The sequence below is a fragment of the Plecotus auritus genome (assembly GCF_963455305.1).
Source record: "Plecotus auritus genome assembly, chromosome: 5".
NCBI classification, from domain to species: domain Eukaryota; kingdom Metazoa; phylum Chordata; class Mammalia; order Chiroptera; family Vespertilionidae; genus Plecotus; species Plecotus auritus.
The window spans coordinates 42,584,341-42,603,273 of record NC_137776.1 but is presented as its reverse complement, the minus strand read 5'-3'; the positions used below and the strand labels follow the sequence as shown (position 1 = coordinate 42,603,273).

Here is an 18,933-nt window from a genome sequence, read left to right as displayed (position 1 = left end):
TTGGGAGACTTGATCCATATAGATAAGAAGGCTTCGATACACTTTTTTTTTTTTTTGCAATGGACAATGACTTGAACATCAAAACAGAAGTAATGAGTATCCAAGGCTATGTAGTTTTCTTTACCTTATTCATTTCTTCATTGAAAACTGTCTGCTTATTTCTCACTGGTTCTTTCAGGAGGTCAATGCAATCATCGTGGAAGTCTTCCGAATTCAGATTCATCTTTACAGCACCTCCCTGCTGTACAAAGTGATAGTTAGTGAGCGCCTGGGCCAGAAAAGTTGGAGGGACAGTGCCATATAATAATCACTTGGAAGAAAAAAGGCCACCTGCAATCTTTTAGTGAATATATTCCACACAAGACTGATGTCCTCCCATAAGATTTATGAAATTACCCCTCCAAGTTCACAGGTCCCCTCCTATCTCATTCCTTTGATAAAGTTCATTGCCAATAAAAATTGGTTGTTTAAAGGCCCAGAAGGAAAAAAAAAAGTCATTGTTACAATAGAATGCACCTGCAGGAGCATTCTTTAGAGAAAGGTGTGATTGTACCCTGCAATTTAAACCATTAGGAGAGTTTGGGGGAGCAGCAATGAGACAGAAATGACTAAGGGTGTCTGGTGTAGCAAAAAAGTAAGAAATACAGAGAACTTAAACAAGCAAAATGCTTGTGAGACTCATTAAAGGAGGGAGAAAATATCACTGAATGTTAAAAAACAACACACACAATTGAGAACAAAGGACGATATCTTGCTCCTGCATTTAATGGGGTTCTGTCTTAGTCATGGAGGTAGAGGGGGTTTGCAAACTGCTGTGGAGCCAGCGTGAGGGCTGAGAGGACTTGGTGAAGGTGAAAAAAGATACGGGTACACAAGTGACAACACCAGTTTAGAATGATGATTCTACTGCAACAGAAGGGTCTCTGTTCCACCTGGAACATGGTCCTTGCATGAGCCTTCAAGAAACAGGCATGCCCTTCAAAGTACACATTCTACACTGACTCAGAGGATTAGGGGGATACATTATGGGGGATATTCAGCTTTAGCCTTAATTCTAAAACCTAAACTAGTTTATATTACTGGTCACTCTGCATTAGTACACACTTGATACCTAATTCCAAATGGCAGCTGTTGTAGAAAGAATGTTAGATCTTAAATCATATCCAAGTTCAAATTCCAGGTCCACCACTACTGACTGGGAGCCCAGGAAAGCACTTTCACCCTCTCTGAACTTCCCTCTGAAACAAAGAAAACATTTGCCCTATCTCCATTGCAAGGTTATTTGGAAATCACTGATGTAATTATGTATGAGAATCCTTTGTAAATCTCAAATTGCTATACAAATAGAAAGGATTATTATCACTATTTCAGCCTCAACAGGGATGTCTGGGCCTACTTTTTAATAGCTCCTAAAATGAGCCAAAGTATCAAGCATAAAAACTAGTCACTTGGGCTTCTCCTACAAACATCTGTAAGTGCTAGAAAGCATTCTCTGACAAGCTTTTGTTCAGGCTCCAACTCCCAAGCGCAATACTGATGCCGGTTTCTCTTGCCAGAAAAGCCTCTCCTCATTTTTAGCACCTGATTCAACCTTTCTGAGCTATGGAATGATTCTTCTCTGTACTAATCCTTTGAGTTTGTACTATAAATATCAAAACCCTTTCTGGACAAGTTGCTTTAGGCAAAATATGGTGCAAATGTGTGGGTGCTATATTGAAGAGAGCCATGCGTTTCCTCAGATATAATCAGGCAGGCGACTTAGGGATGGTAATGGTAGTTATATTGATGATTGTGTCAGGAAAGAGCACAGTGTTAGGAGAGACCAGAGAGGAAGTGACACCTAAGGAAGGTGATGTGGAGGAGGCAGTGTTTGGCTTTGCCCATGAGAGATGGTAAGATTCGGAGAAACAGAGAAAGAAGGTCATGTGTTTGAAATAAAGATTTGGAAGCAGGAAACCTGGGAATGTGGGGGCAGCAGACCAGTGAGACAGAAACTTATAATGACTGTAGAACCACAGTGGTTTAGAAAGACCATCAGCCTCAGAATACCGGAAGGCTTTTAATATGAACTTTATTTGTAGTGAAGTGTTTTCAATGTAAAAATGACACCAGCAGGGGGTGGTTGGGGTGGTGATGGAGGGATTGAGCAAAAAAGAAAAAGAAAAAAAGAGAGAGAGAGAGAGAGAGAATTCATAGACATGGACAACAGTATGGTGATAGCAGGGTGAAGGGGGATTGAGGGGTGGTGAAGGTGGAAGAGAGCATAGAGGGGATAAATGGTGATGGAAAAACTAAAATAAAAAATTAATTAAAATAAATAAATAAATAAAAATGACACCAGAAAAACTGTATTCAGGAAGGACAATCTAGCTGGAATGTATAATTAAGAGGCTCCTGACTAGTACAAAAAAGAATCTAAGTGATGCATAGGAAATTAGAAAGAGAGGGTCTAATCCTTACTACAAAGGGTATAGAAGGCATAGGGAATGAGGAAGTGTAGACAGGGAACAGAAACAGCTTTCAGGAGGAATATCCATGAAGGTGAAAATCTGGAAAAGGCTATAACTTTAAGAGAATGGATTTTATTAAGTGGATCTCACTTGAAGATGCACAACATAATTGGGAGGGACATTGTAGACAACAGGGAGCAAAGCTTCAGAGAAGCAGTGATTTTCAGGCTGTGTATCAGAAGTCAGGAGAAGAGACAGATCCTCAAGGGGTGGCGTCGAGGTAGGGAGGAAATGATAACTGTTGTGAAAGATAATATATGATATATGGCACTTTCATACATTACTGGTGGCATTATAAGTATAAAACATTTATGGAATGCAATATAAATATACATATTAGAAACATTAACAATTAATATTATTTCATATACACATATGTGAAGCATTAATAATTTCATACCCATTTACCCAAACCTGGAGAATGTATGCATAAATAATAATACAAAAGAAAGAAGGGGCTATATGCATGAAAATGTTTGTTGTAGTGTTATTTAAAATGATAAAGAAGTTTTAAAAAAATCTAGATTCTTAACCAAAGGTAAAATGGTTGAATTAAAAGGTTGCAACCTATATTGAATGGAATTAGTATTCAAATTTATGAAATGGAAATTCAAACAGAAAGATATGTTTGCTAGAAATAACTATAATTCTGCTTTGAATTGTAAGAGCACCATTATGTCTCAATAAGAACAATGATCACAACAATAATCATGGGTGTCTTCCATAGTGTAAATGAATCACTGCCTTATATCCACTCATCTTCTGATGGGCACTTGGGCTGCTTCCAAATATTGGCTACTGCAAATAACACTGCAATAAATACAGGGAGCATATATTCCTTTGAATTATGTTCCAAGTTTCTTCGGATATATTCCCAGAAGTGAAATCACTGGGTCATAAAGCAGTTCCATTTTTAATTTTTTAAGGTAATTCCATATTGCTTTCCACAGTGGCTGCACCAATCTGCATTATCAGCTGCATTTTTATACACCAATAATGAACTATCCCCCTCAGAAAGGGAAATGAAGAAAACAATCCCATTTACTATTGCATCAAAAAATAAAATAAAATATCTAGGAATAAATTTAACTAAGGATGTAAAAGACCTGTACTCAGAAAATTATAAAACACTGAAGAAAGAAATTGAAGAAGATACAAATAAGTGGAAGCATATACAGTGTTCATGGATAGGAAGAACTAACATTAAAAAGTCCATACTACCCAAAGCAATCTATAGATTCAATGCAATTCCTATCAAGACACCAATGGCACATTTCCCAGAACTAGAACAAATATTCCAAAAATTTATATGGAACCACAAAAGACCCTGAATAGCCACAGCAATCTTGAGAAAAAAGAACATAGTTGGAGGGATCACGCTACCTGACACCAAACTATACTACAAGGCCATAGTAATCAAAATAGCATCGATTTTCTAGTCCATGAATAATGCTAATGATTAGTTTAATATTTCCATGAAGTTAATTGTTCAATGAACATAACACCTAAAACATAGTTTTATTTTCTCTTGGGCCACAATCTGGAGAGAAAATAAAAACTTACATTCATTATTTATGAATAAAAACATAAGGTTACTTAATTCAGACTTTAGTTTGATTTTAATGGTACACATTTATCCTTTAAAACATGATCCATGAAAATGTAAACGAGACACCTTAATTGTGTTTAGCCCTCATTCTCAGCAATGTGTTTTCTCTGCAGTGATGAAAAAGAAACAGAATTAATTATCAGAAATACCCAAATAATTATGTTAGAAAACTGTGAAACAAATGTGCACATTATGTCCCTTGAGAATTTCCTTTAGAACATCTTTGCACCAGAAGACACCTGATGAACACATTTTTATTTATACCACTTGAATGTACATATTCTGGGAAGACATTACCTTCAGCTTTTCTTCAAGCTCTGTGAGAGAGCCGCATAATTCAGTAATAGATTCAAGAACCTCTTTGTGTTTTGCCACAATTTTTTCAGTACATTTCTGCCCTTCTTCAAAACCTGGGAAGGAGAAGGAATAAAACTATCTTTAAAAGTCAAATCCTTGGCAGAAAAAACAAAACCGGTTTTAATTCATCTCCCCAGTGTCTGGTGTAAGGTCTGGTAGATAGTAAGTGCTTAATAAAATATGTGCTAAACAGATAAATAAATAGAAGCATTTTTGAGAACCAGGTATTCTAGAAAAATGCTTACATTTACTGTATCATGTCTCTTTTATGTAACCTAAATAATGTTGCTATATTAATATTCTTAAAGCTGAATTCCAATCAGTTTTACCCAATTCAGAAGGTTCAGTGGTTCTTTAGTACCTAGAGAGTATGTATTCAAGGCCCTCAATAATATGGGTTTAACTTGCCCCTCTCAAATGTTTATCACCCTAATTCTCTCACATATTTCATCTCTGGCCAAACTGAACAAGCAACTCTTCCCTCAAAATCCTCACAGCCACTGGGCATTCTTTCCTGTACTGCGAATGCCCTTCTTCCATTCCATTTCCGCTGTCAAAACCCTACCTACTTTTTCAAGCTCTACCTAAGTGCCAACATCTTTGTGAAAATGTTTTTAATCTTTCCCAAATGTATTTAATCTCTCCTGATTAGAATAATAATGAACATGTCTACCAAGTAGTGAGTGCATAGGCACTTCATATGCATTATCTAATGTAATCCCCCTCAAGTAGGTTCTCTTGTATTTTACAAATGAAGAATCTGAGGCTCTAAAGAGCCTCTTCAGGTAACCCCGAAAATAACTGGAGGACCAGGGATTCAAACCTGGTCTACTGGAATCCAAAGTTTAGGCTGAACTCCACTGCACATCATTATGGACTGAATTGTGTTTGTCCCCAAATTCATATGCTGTAGTTCCAATCCCCAGTATCTCCGAATGTAACCCTATTTGAAGATAAGGTTTTCAAAGTGGTAATTAAATTAAAAAGAGGCCATTAAGGTAAGGCCCTAAACAAATATGACTAGTGTCCTTATAAGAACAGGGAGAGACAGCAGGGGTGTGTGTGCACAGAGGGGTGTCCATGTGAAGAGGCAGCAAGGGGTGGCCATCTGCAAGCCAAGGAAAGAAGCCTGAGGAGAAACCAACCCTGTCAGTACCTTGATCTTACACTTCCAGCCACCAGAACTGGAGGAAATAAATTCCTGTTGTTTAAGCAACCCAGTCTATGGCATGTTGCTATGGCAGCCTGAGCTGACTCATACACACACTTTATACCTCTCTCACTGTATTTACCATATCATGATTTCTAAGCCTAGACCATGGATTCTTGAATGAAGGAACTAGATTTTATTTGTCTTTATATTGCTTAGAGCTCCTAGTACTTAATAGGTACTCAGAAATCTCTGTGATAAATTTACTTGCATTAAAATTCTGGGTTCAGTAATGTTTGGGTGACCTACAAGAATAGATGATTTAATATTCCTAAAGTATCTTACTTGATGAAAATTTTTTAAAATGCATAACTTCCATATTTAACAGGAAACGACTCATACTGTTCTTTCTTTTTTTAAATTTCTTTACTGATTAAGGTATTACATATGTGTCTTTATTCCCCCATTACCTCCCACCCCCCCCATGCTGTTCTTTCAATGATTCATTTATTCATCAAATATTTGTTAAGCACTTAGTATGTACCATGAAGCAGTGAACTAACGGGCAAAATCCCTTCTCTCATAAAGTTTATACTCTGGTAAGGGAAGGGAGAAAACATATAAATAACTGTATAAATGTCAGTTTGTAATAAGGGTCAGGAATATAAAACAAAGCAGGATACAGAATCATGCATTCTGTGTACTAAATTTGAATAGGCACTGAAATACAGTGATAAAATATACTTTCCATGCCCTCAATGAGCTTATGGTCAGTAGAAAAGACAAATAAAAAGGCAATTATGCTACAGTGTAAAAAATATAATACTAGAAGAAAACATATACAATGCTATGAGGACAGAGTGCCTCCAAAATTTTTGTTGCAACTCATAGAATAACAACAGTAAGGATGTGACATCATATTAGTTTTCATTAACTTTTCAATCTGTATTTTATTATTTTGATGTTTCTACTCTTTTCCTTTGGAAAATCATTAACAATTCAGTCACAACAATTTAATATTAGTTATTGCAGTATTTATTGTTCTACAAATTTTTAGGTCAATCCATGGACAGTGTGCTCCATGTAATAAGAGAAAATCCCCATCTGTCATCAGCTTTGGGCATCCAAATGAAGCATTTTGTACCACCTGTTGCTATCTTCTTTTGGGGATGAATTTGCCTGGTCACTGGGAGTAAGTCTTGGTCTCATAGTTAATAACGTCTGGGAATTGATGAAACATTCCTCACTGCTCTCAAGGACTGTCATTATCCAGGGGGCATCTTAAATGGGAGCCCCCTTTAGCTAGAAGGACTTCTCAGATAGTAAAGCTAACAACTTAACCTCTGCTAGTCATGGAGAAGAGGAAAGAACCCATGAGATGATAATCTTAGTTTTCCCATTTACTCCACAAGTGAGAGGAAGGCAAGAGAAAATTTTCCATCTTTCTTATGTCCACAAACCATAACCATGATAGAAATGAGAAGGCTATAGACTTCAGACTTCAGTCTTAGCTTGATACTTACTTAAAGTATCATGGGAAATTTGTATGTTTTTCAAGGAATCACACTAGTGGAAATTATATATATATATATATATATATATATATATATATATATATATATATATATATATTTGGTCTACAAAAGCTGAGTATTGTCCTACTTTTATTACCCTGGAATTACCCTGGAGATGGGCAACAAGAATGAGGGAGAGAGGAGGACAGAGAAGGAAGTTTACATAAGGTAGTTAAAAATCTGCAGACTGAAGTTTCATCCTCTATTCCCCAGTGTTTACTTTTGCAGGTTTTGAGCTCTTATCTTGAGCCTTTTCCCTGAATAGGTTGGTGTAGAGAGGACCGTGAGGACTTGTGACCCTCTACTTTCTGCTAGATTAGATTCAGCATAGGTTTGTTTCATGGGAAATCATGGCATATTTTAAAAGAGATCTCACCAATTAACCAAAGAACTGGTATGGATATATGCACAACCCATGGACACAGACAATAGTGTGGTGAAAGGCCTGGGGCTGGAGGAGGGTGCAGGCTAAAAAAACTCACTGGTGAAAAGAAGGAGACATCTGTAACACTTTCAACAATAAAGATAAAAAATATTTCATGTAAAACCACGTGAAATACATTAAAAAATATCTATTCACACTTATGCCTTTAGCTAGTCATGGCCTTAAATAAGTTTTCTATTTCATGTATGAGGGGGGGAAAGCTTTATGGAATTATTAAAACACCTTTGAAATCCTAAGAGAGAGAGAGAGAGAGAGAGAGAGAGAGCGCTCACCATATAATCGCTGAGCAAGGTCACTGATCTCCTGAATCCTTTCTTCTTGCTGAGGCACTGAAGGCGTGATAAACTTATTGAACTGCTGGTGGAGAATTTCCACAGCCTCCTTTGTCTGGCATTCTGTGGAATATTTTCCAACTCTTACAACTGTGGCACTTGCATCTTCACACCAAAAATGACACTAAATTAAAACAGAACAAAGCATAGATTAAAGAGACACCATCATTCTAATGTTCTTTGCTTTGGTCACTGAAATATCAAATTTAAATTTCCTCAAACTTTATGTTCAAATTAGTTTGAATTCTCTAAGTCTTAATTTAAAAAATCAAAACATGATCATATACTTTGTACTGGGATATTAGAATCAGATAAGAAAAAGTATGAAAATTCATTTGATTTTCTTGCCTTCTTAAATTTGTCTGAAGCATAATTCCTAAGAGGAATGTTGCATATTTGCAAGAACAGGCAATATAAAAAGTGTATGGCACTAAAAAAATCCAAACATAACCTAAAAGGAAATTAAAAAGCCCAAACACAAAATCCAGCCCAATTTACTGAAACCATTAACAATAAAAGAATAAAGTATTGCCTGATTATCACTCAAATAACTTCTCTTTTAAGAATGAGATGTAGTCTATGGATTAAGGAAATATTATCTAAGGAATAGCATTTGACCTTTTTTGTAATAGAAGATAGTCATATTTTCAAAGCACACTGGAGAACTGAGTTTCTTCACTAAAAATAACCATGATGGAAGGAACATGTCTGACCAAGGCCACAAGCTCTTACACTGAGTGGGAAATAGAAACACATGACTTTGTTAGGAGCCAGCTTTGAATAAGTGCCACAGAGCTACAGCAAACCTATGTGTTATAGAAGAGTGATCATCTGGATCCTTCTTAATTTGGTGTTAAATCTAAAAACTCTACTGCATCAGTGGTAAATAGAGGTGTTTGCTGTTTTATTTTAAATCTCAGAATAATAGGCTACAAAGAACACTCAAGAACTTCGAGTGCAGAGTTTCTTCAATGTAAGTGTGCTGCCCCACTGGTGTGGCTCAGTGTTTGAGCGTCGACCTTTGAACCAGGAGATCATGGTTCAATTCCCGGTCAGGGCACATGCCTGGTTGTGTGTTTGATCCCCAGGAGAGGGCATGCAGGAGGAAGCCCATCAATGATTCTCATCATTGATGTTTCTATCTCTCTCTCCCTCTCGCTTCCTCTCTGAAATCAATAAAATATATTTAAATATGTGTGTGAAAATAATAACTTTAACTTGTCAAATTTTATATATTTTATGTATACTCTTCCATTTTATCCTTTTGACAAAACAAAAATAACACCAATAATAATTTTTATACCTGAAAAATCCAAGTATCACCCTTTCTTTCTAAAAACTTTCATATTCTGTGAAGTAAATAAGTCATTTTGAGTATTTTAAACAGATATCCAGCAGTGAACATAATTTCGTGATTATTAAACATCTTGAGTTGACAAGGTTATGGAGAAATGAGAAAGAAACTCTCATATGTTGCTAGTAAGAGAAAGTTAGTCAAGTCTTTCTGAAGGGCAATTGGACAATACAATCAAAATGTTGTAACATTTACCCCCTTTGGTTCAGCAATTCTACTTTAGGAAATTGTCCTAAACAAATAATCATGGAAAGAAGAATGATGCATGGGCTTAATGACAATAATAGCTACTACAGCATTGTTATAAAGTATCAGAGTGATTTTCTAGGACAGCATTACAGTATGGACACCACGACAGGAAGCAGGTACCTCTTCTATCATCTCGTGGAGGTGCTCGGTCAGGTCCAAATTCTTCTTGTAATCTGTTACAACTTTATCAAACTCATCCACATGTCTTTGCAAATCCTTCATGGCTTCCAAAAGGACAGTAACTTTACTATTTGGGTAATTTAAGAAAGATTCAGGAGTCTTGTTCTCAACTTTTTCCATTTTCCTTTTCAAAACCTGTGCCAAAAAATAAAATTTTTTAAATAAAATTTAATTTTTATTTAAGAAGCTAGCTAGTGATTAAATATTGGAGAAACACTTGGGAAAACTGTTTGAAGCTTCCTCCATTGTAATATATTAAAACTATAATTTATTAAAATGAATTTTGGAAAGAATGGACTTTCTTCTAGATAGTATATTGATTCAGCACTCAGCAAACATATAGAAAATTAACTACAGGCCAGGGTCTATTCCAGATTTTGAGAATGATACTATGATTAAAAAAATAAGACAATGATCATAAAATCAGATATTTTATTGTCTTTAGTAAGTTCACTGTCTCCTGGAAAAGGCATTCAAATAATCTAGTCTATAGATGTGATAATCAAGGTAGGTGTACCGAACTATAGAAGCAGTGGAGAAAGGTCCTTACACAAGCAGGTGTGAGGGGGAAAAAGAGGATGTACAAAAGGTATATGCATGTATGCATATGTGTGTATGTGTGTGCATGTGTGTGAGTGTGTATGTTTGTGTGTGTTGGGGGCAAGAATGGAAGCAGAGAGGCTAGGTAGGTTTGGTAGAAACCATTCTGGAGCTGCTTTCAAAGATAAATCAATTTATTATATATTTTACATAAAAAACTTAAATTTCTATAAAAATGAATAACTGTCTTTTCAGTCCCAATGCTGTAAAAAAAAAAAAAAGCCCAAGGATTAGGCATCTAGAATTGAAATGAAAAATAATTTTGCAATAACTGTAGTAGTGCATGCAAACACACACACACTTTTTTTCATTACCTGTATTTTCTCAGCATACATATCAACTTGTTGAATTTGATATTTCAGAGCCTTCAGATTCTTAGCTTTTTCATTTTTCTTAGTGTAATTAAACTTCAAATTGTTAAATTTCTTTTTGATATCCTTGAATGATTCTCTGAGCTGCAGGTCAATAAAAAGAAAGAGGTGATTTCCTTAAAATGAGAACAGTAATATTCACTTGTAATAAATGAAAATATCTAAACACTTAAAAATATTCATAACCTTTAAAATGTGTTCAGTGATTTTCAATAGAAAACATGTCTGCTAAGTGAACATATAATATGAATTTAAACATATACCCAAAATATAAGTAATTATAAATTTGTCTTAGTACTTTTAGAGTTTAATTTATAATTAGCCTTACTGTTATAGAACATCCTTTGGCCTCCAACCAATAAAGTTTTTAAGATATCATGAACTTTAGACAACTCTAATTTTCCTATTTGTACTTATTTGGTATCATTTTTCCATTCATTCCATTCTCTCTGTGTTAATATTAATATTTCTAGCTCCCAGAGCTCTCTTACAGTCACCAGGTAGAAATTGATTAAGGCTCCAAGGAGCTGTTCATGTTGCAGAGGTCAATGGAGTTTTGACATTGGGACTATCGGATATTGGTGAGATTAAAGAAGATACCCACTTTGAGATTTAGTAGGAAAAGGACTTATTTGCCCCAAACAATAAAAAATTATTTCTCCTGAGCAGTTTCCAGAAGAGACTCAATTCTTAGATATAGGCCATTAACTTCAGAGGTCCTTCCCAAATGGAAGAGTAACAGATGTCACCACTTATAAAATGCTAACTTGTATAAACAAATATATGGTTGGAAGAGAACTAAGGCACCACGGCAGGGGAGAGACGTAGGTCTCAGGCCGCCTCCAGTAGGCTCCCAATAACCAACCATTATCAACTTGTCTTAAGATGTGAGGGCATTTTAAACCTGCTAGCCTTCATCACTCAACACTAGGGAAAGCAGAAAAACTACCAAATCAACTGACAATTGCGAGAAGTAAGCTGTTAGTTTTCAAGTAACTTTTTAGGCAACGATAGAAAATAATAACACAAATTGGTACCTATAAAAACAAAGTATTTGGCTAAACACTGAGAAACAAGGCATACATTGTGACAGTCTTAAGAACAAACAGTTCAACTTTACCAGTGAAGCAAAATTTTAAGCAGTCCAGTTCCCTTGAACAAACTGCTTTCTGGGCCCCTCGTTATATTCAGGAAGAGTAAACATGTGGACAGACCACTCTGTTTTTATATTATCAGCAAAGAAAAGTACAGAGAAAAGGTAAACCTTAGATTACATGTAAGCATTTTAACATCAAGAATGAACAACGTCATGGTTGGTAAATTTGAGCTATGATAAGGAAAGTCAAGAAAACATTAAAATTCTCTTCAATGACAGCAAATAAATTATTTGGGAGGGAATAAAGGCTGTCTACTTGCTAGATTTTAAACTTGTAACATAGAAAGAAACACCTGCCTTAGAAAATGCTTGCTTTCTCAAAATGCTTACTTCAAATTGTGCATACTATAAAAACAAAATTTTGACCTTACCTTTAACATGTTTTGGAGACAATGATCTATAAAGCTCTAGCAGAACTACATACATGGAAATTATACTGATGGAAGTTTTTCATCTGACACACCTCTATTTAATCAGCATTGTTTTTTTATATGGTAAATTAAAGTGTTGAACATTAGTTTTAAGCTACAAACTAAACCAAGCACATTTAAACATTTAAACTGATAAATCAGTAATATTCTAAAGGAGCAGAAAGAACTATAGCTTCAAAATTTGAAAATGATTTCTCTATTAGAACTCAGGAAAATATTTAAAAGATCATACTCAGTATATTTATAAAATAACCAATTAATATTTAAATTATTTGACATTTGATGTTTTAAAATGTATATTTAATTTTAGAGAGAAAAGACATATGAGATTAATTTTATGGGGCTGAGACATAAAGAGACTATATCCTGAATTACTCACATAAAACTTTGAAAGGAACTTTTTTCTGTGAAGTAAAAATCAGCAACTATTGGTATATTAACTACCACACTCAAAGAAACCAAAACCCTTGTATCTTTAAGGAAACATGGTCTCAATGGGGAGTTAGTTTTTAATGAATACAGAGTGTCCTGTTAAGATGATGAAAAAGTTCTGGAGGTGTACAGGGGGATGGTTGTACAACAATGTGAATATACTAATATAACTGATCTATATCCTTAATATGGTTGATAGTAAATTTATGTTTATTTTTTATCACAATTAAAAATAAAATTTTTGTTTTTAATAAATTTAAAAATAAAGTAAAAATAACATTTTCTATTTCTAATATATTCCATTAAAAAATAAATTACGTTATTCTTATTTTTTCCCTTACTGGGACATGACATATACAGTGTGGGGCAAAAGTACAGTTGTGAGTACATGAAATAGTTTATCCTTGTGTTTTTATTTATCAAATTATTTTATTTCCATATGAAATAAATAAACCTACTTTTGCCCTAGCCTGTGTCATGAACTTCAGTCCAGGAAAAGGAAGAGGGGCCCTGCCATCCCTGGGTTACATCTGCTGTTTAGATGGGAAAGATCAACATCTATTTGAAAATAAGTGATGAATGGAGAAAGGCTTAATCCTAACCCTTTAATTCTAAGCCATGAAATTTTAAGTCTATTCTGGATGAATAAATTGAAGACTGATAAACAATGAGTGCAATTTCATTTACATTGGTTTCAGAATGTAAGCACTTGCACTGAAAATGACCTAAAGGCCAAAGAATGTTCATGGCACTGTGGGCATGTGACATGGGATCGGCTTCTCTCTGACACATGAGCTCCTCTGGCACTTTTCTCTTTGGGTCCCACTGGAAATCCATCTTAAATCTTGTGCCTTTCCCAGCTGGGATTCAGGACCGCTGCAGATACAAGTGGGAGGCAGCTTGCATGAACCACCTTTCAGCAAAAAGAAATCTAGTCATGCTTACTTTTCTTACCTGCACCTTTCAATCTAAAAACTTAACTTCCCATCTAATCCCCACGTAACCTGTGATCATATTTTTAAAGGAATTGAGAGCCATGGTCACTTCACTGTGGTATCATTGTTCATGCAGCTGTTTCTAACTTTAGCTAGCTTGTCAACAATGGGGAATGGTGGCGATGGCTAAGACAACTACTGCTCAACTGGAACACATAAGCCACAGAAAACACCAAAGCTTGGGGCAAGATGAAATCTACCCAGAAATATTTAAATGTTGTTACAATTCATATTCATAAAAATTTATGAAAGTCCTAAGTAAATCAGAGGGATATTTTTTTTTCCTAGTGAATAGTATGATTTCCCTACCTTCCCACTTGCTCATCTTTGCTATAGAGTAAGCAGACTAAGTTAATATAGCTATAACTAAGGGGGGAATAGGAAGACTTTAAAACTGTAGGTCTTTTGACACTAGCAGAATGAGCATCTCCACCAAATGTCCCAGGGAGCAGTAAGCCTCTCTCAGGGTTAGGAATGAACAAAGCTTCGTTGAGAAGAAACAGCAGGGAAAGAGGCTGACGACAACGAGACCGGCTTGCTATTCTTAGTGCTGGTTGAGGCAGTGTTGGCACAAGAATGTATTATTAGTGAGCCTGTTGCTGACAAGGCCAATTTATGTAGGGGACAAGGGACATTTTAAAACTAAGGAAATACATTTCACAAAAGCCTTTCATTAGAACTATGGCACATGTTTGGCCAGAAGTAAAAACACAGAACAAGTAGTCCATTTTTTTAATGTCCATTTCATGAGCTTCATTTCTTGCCCACCATTGTGCCCAATCCAGACAAAAGCTTTCTGATTGATGCTCATTTTAGAAAGAGAAAGCTGCAATGTTGTCATCTCCCAGGGATGCTTGGATTTGACATGAAGGGACCCAAAGACTCACAATTTAACCGGAATGATTTGTTATACAATTAGTAATGGCAGATTATTAAGCCTTAGCACTGGGGAGATTTTGGGATAAGACCTTTTTCCCTCCTTCCATAAAGCAACTACACCGCTGTCTTGCTGACGGCCAGTCTTGTACCGGCAGAAAGTAGAGGGCTTGGAACGAGAAGACAGTTGCTTCATTTTAAATTATAGGTGGCAGCATGTCTCAGTAGTGCCCATTTTATCCACCCTGCAAGATTTGTGTCCATAATGTATTTAAATTTTATTTTCTGAATATAACTATGATGTTACAGTTTAGCTCTCTATATCCTTTAGAAAGAAGAGGCATTTTGCAGATGTAAAACACCAAACTTTAACAGATTTTAACCATATGAGATGGACATTTCAGAACAAATCACAATAGTTCCTATTCTCTTACACATATTATTGAATGGACCCAGGGTGGGGCCTGACTACTGGTGGCCGTGACTGAAGTCTCAGGGGCTTTAAGCTGCCCTGGGCTCTGATTCCTGAGCACTTCTACATTCTTATGACCCTCCTGCCACCACAGGTAGCCATGCTGATATTTACTGAATGACAATAATTTAGGTTTTTCTCTTAAAATGGTGAACTAAGGCTATCAATCTACAAAAATAATAATTTTCTGTGCTGTCCCCATCAGGTGTTTTACTCATCTGTACATACATTTTCTGCTTCTTTTCTTGCTACAGAGTGACTGTCCATGGTCATTTTGTCAATGGCAAATCACCATGCAATGTCAGGAGGCTTAATAATTGTATATGTGTCTATAGCTGCACTATTTCCCTATTCTAATTTATCATTTCTAATCATTATATATATATATATAGTCATTTTCTGTTTCCTTTCTGATGGTTAGATGTTGCTACAGTGCAAAAAAAATTTCAGGCTAAGTAATATAATTATATGAAAGCTTCTGATTGCAAATTTGAGAAAATGGATAGCAACCCAATTCTGTCATTACTATTCTTTTCAGCAAAGTAATTGTTTGTGGTCTACAATGAGACTCTAGCTACAAATTTCCATTAACATCATGTAAATGTAGAGGTAATTTTTTGATCAGATTGCAAGAAGAAAACATGCTCAATATTAACTTATTACATTTCTAAATGAAGATGGTAAAGAATGAGTAATGGTGTTCTGTCATGTAATATGGCAGAGAATGTCTATAATGCTTTGTGTATTAATAGCTTATTTATAGTGTCAGGCGATAAAACATAATGAAATTCAACATTCATGCATACAAACATATCTTTGTGGGAAATGGGTGAGAAAAAAATCACAAAATATGTCAGTCTGAAGGCTGTGTTTTCTAGTAGGAAGACATGGAGAAAATGAATTTTCATAATTACCCATGTCATTTCGTATATGAAATTTAAAAACTAATATTTTAACCAAAGATAATCAAGGCACAAAACCATGATCCTTTGTCTTTAAGAAATTATCACATCACATTTTTAAAAATCACATTTTACTTTATTTTGCCTTGAGATACCACATCCTTTTCTAAGGGCCTTTCATGTAGTTAAAACCATATAAGTTAGTTACGGCAACATCAAGAAAGTAATTTTGGTTGAAATGACCAAATTAACTGCTATTGTATCAGATCATACAAATAGCCTATGTCATATATGCCACCGAGTAAAGATAGGAAAGGAAAGTATAGAAAAGAGGTACATTTGATATCAGATGTGCAGTGATTGAATGAACTAAAACATTAACTGAAAGGTGAAGTCTGAGTTTAGCAAATGACAAGTGTGCCAGTAAATGAGCCTCTGGCCCAAAGCTGACTCCTGACATTCTCTGAGCTGAAACTGCAGTCCTATGGCACAATGTCAGGTGAAAACTATCATATGCACCTCAGTTTTCTCATCTGAGGAATGAAGATGTTAAACCAGACATCCTTCAAAATTCATTTCAACTCAGAGTCTGTGAACTTGCAAGAAGCCCTTTAAGAAAACAATGAAATATTAGAAGAAAAACATGTTTTCAAATCAACTTAAAAAATCAAATGCTATGTATGGTCTAGTTCCCTGTTAAGGTACCCAACTTTATTTTTTTATACAAAAAAAAAAGAAACAAAGTAGTGGAACATGTTGCTTTTAGTTTTACAAAATGTTTGAAGTATCTATACCAAAATTTTAATGATGATAAAAATAATAAAACTGTCTAGGTGTCAAATATTCACTTGGAATCAGCCACCTGTTTGCACTCTGATATTCATAATACAAACTAGAACACACATATCTTTATTTTACTAAAGGGCACTGAAAATATTACTTCTAATTACTTTCCCTTTTAGGCTTATGCTTGGAAAGGCCAAGGTAGACAACTACCCTGTGGCATGCCTAATATATCTCTACAAGAAAGGAAAGGGGATAGAGGACCAACAATGTTCAAAGACCCTTTAAATGTGAAAGTATAACCTACATCAAAGATTAGTTGGGTCTGAAGTAGAAGCAAAGGGGAAGAACAGGTCTCTTAATATTTAAGATCATGTTAGAGTGACATCTGATTCCTAAATCAAGCTTGCACATATCTGGTTGCTCATTCCTGGGAAGGTACAGACAATCCTGGGGCATCCCTACTATGACTGGAAGAGTGATCTGTTGTCCTTGCCAGCTGGCTCCCAGCACGGGCTCATCACAAGGCAGCCGTATAAACAGAACCCACTGTGGGAAGGGCCTAACCAGGGAGACCCAGCACCACAAATGCCACAGCGCTTCAGGGAGGTGGACACTGAGCAGTAAGGGACTGGGAATAAGCCTTAGCCAGCTCCACTTGTGGTTTTCCGTAGAGGCTGAATATCACAGCAGGAAGAGCAATTTTCAGCAAGATAAAAACGCGTTACCACGAAGAAGAAGGAGGAGAAAGAGGAGGAGGAGGAGGAGGAGGAGGAGGAGGAGGAGGAAGAGGAGGAGGAGAAGGAGGAGAAGGAGGAAGGAAGAAAAGAAAGATGGGGAGAAGGAAGAAGAAGAAAAAAAGAAAACTTTGGGGAAAGATAGTAAACACATTGTTTTCATGGCTGCGAATCTAAATTATATAGCCTTGGAGAGAATAATGCTCTCCTAAGGTTGCTTTCCTTATTAACGGCAGTACAGAAAGCAGAAGAGGCAATTCTACTACCTAGTGGGCAGGATACACTATGAGTTTAACCCTGAATGAATCTTTAGCCCCAAATGACTGCCTGGAACAGCCTCTGAGTAGAAACTACAGTCCTGCAGCACATTGCTAAAATGAACGTCATTATTGATTTAGTTGTTGCTTCCCTCCTGTTGAATGGGATCTAAGTGGCCTCTCCTGCTCTGTTCCCTCTTACTTTCCCTCTAGGGGTGCTTGCCTCTGCCCTTACCTGTGGTTTATGAAAGTGTGGCCTGCGGGAAAGGGCTCTTCAAGTTCAGTTACAAATACTCTAATGTTTGATACATTTTGGGCCTACAGCCTATAAACTGGCCATGAACAGAACCTTCAAGTAGGTTCACTTCCTTCTCCCTCACCCTGTTTCCTAATAGATTGGTGACTAATGGACTCAGAGACAATTTGCTTAAAATGGGGATAGATCTGAAATCATGGAACCTTGTGTTCTGTCAATCCCCAGTCGAGAATTGGGACCCTTGCTATTCTGAACAAGAAGGGCTTTGAATGGAAAGTTTAATTAGGGAAGGGTAGTGGTTATGGTCCAGTATGTATCTGGGGATTGTGGGGTCAAGTAGAATTGAGGGAGAGGAGGTCGAATTATGTGATAGAGGAGTGCATTGATGTGAAAGACAATTTTCATCTGTTCATTATTTTTCTCTAGGAGTTGTTTTGCCAGAAAAGCCATTCTGAATAAATAAAAAATAAGATATTTGACATTATAGCCTCTGAGGCGAAGAGCCCACTCTCCTGGCCCTTAGCATCTGCTCCACCATGAGTCAATGGCACTTAAATAGAACCTCAGCAGGCGGACAGTGTCACCCTTCCTGCCCCGACAGGCTGCATGCACTCAACAGATATGTGCCATAAGGGTTTGAGGGTGGTAGAAAAAAGCATACAATAAACTGTAACATTAAATTCTAGGTTTTCAATGCATTGACAATGTACTGATTTCAACAGTTTGGAAGCTTGAAGTTTACTCAACGTTGAGTTCTGAGACCATTGCTCCGTGGATTAAAAGTCAAGACTGTGCCCTGGCTGGTGTTCCTCAGTGGTTAGAATGTTGGCTCATGCACCTAAAGGTTGAAGGTTCAATTCCCAGTCAAAGGGCATGTACCTGGGTTGCAGGTACCCAGTTAGGGC

The 18,933-nt window shown here is 36.3% G+C and overlaps 1 protein-coding gene across 2 annotated transcripts in view; it reads right to left on the bottom strand.

Moving 5' to 3' along the window:
• The window catches only part of CCDC141 (coiled-coil domain containing 141), a 182,894-nt gene that overhangs the window by 18,111 nt on the left and 145,850 nt on the right, over positions 1-18,933 (bottom strand). The window contains exons 18-22 of one of the 2 annotated variants that reach the window (XM_080669118.1): positions 10,675-10,815; positions 9,701-9,895; positions 7,918-8,101; positions 4,417-4,529; positions 125-241 (exon numbers count right to left, since the gene is read on the bottom strand). In XM_080669118.1, the coding sequence (XP_080525244.1) occupies positions 125-241; positions 4,417-4,529; positions 7,918-8,101; positions 9,701-9,895; positions 10,675-10,815 (750 nt within the window). The remainder of the gene's footprint in view (positions 1-124; positions 242-4,416; positions 4,530-7,917; positions 8,102-9,700; positions 9,896-10,674; positions 10,816-18,933) is intronic. The other variant, XM_080669119.1, reaches the window with a different exon arrangement.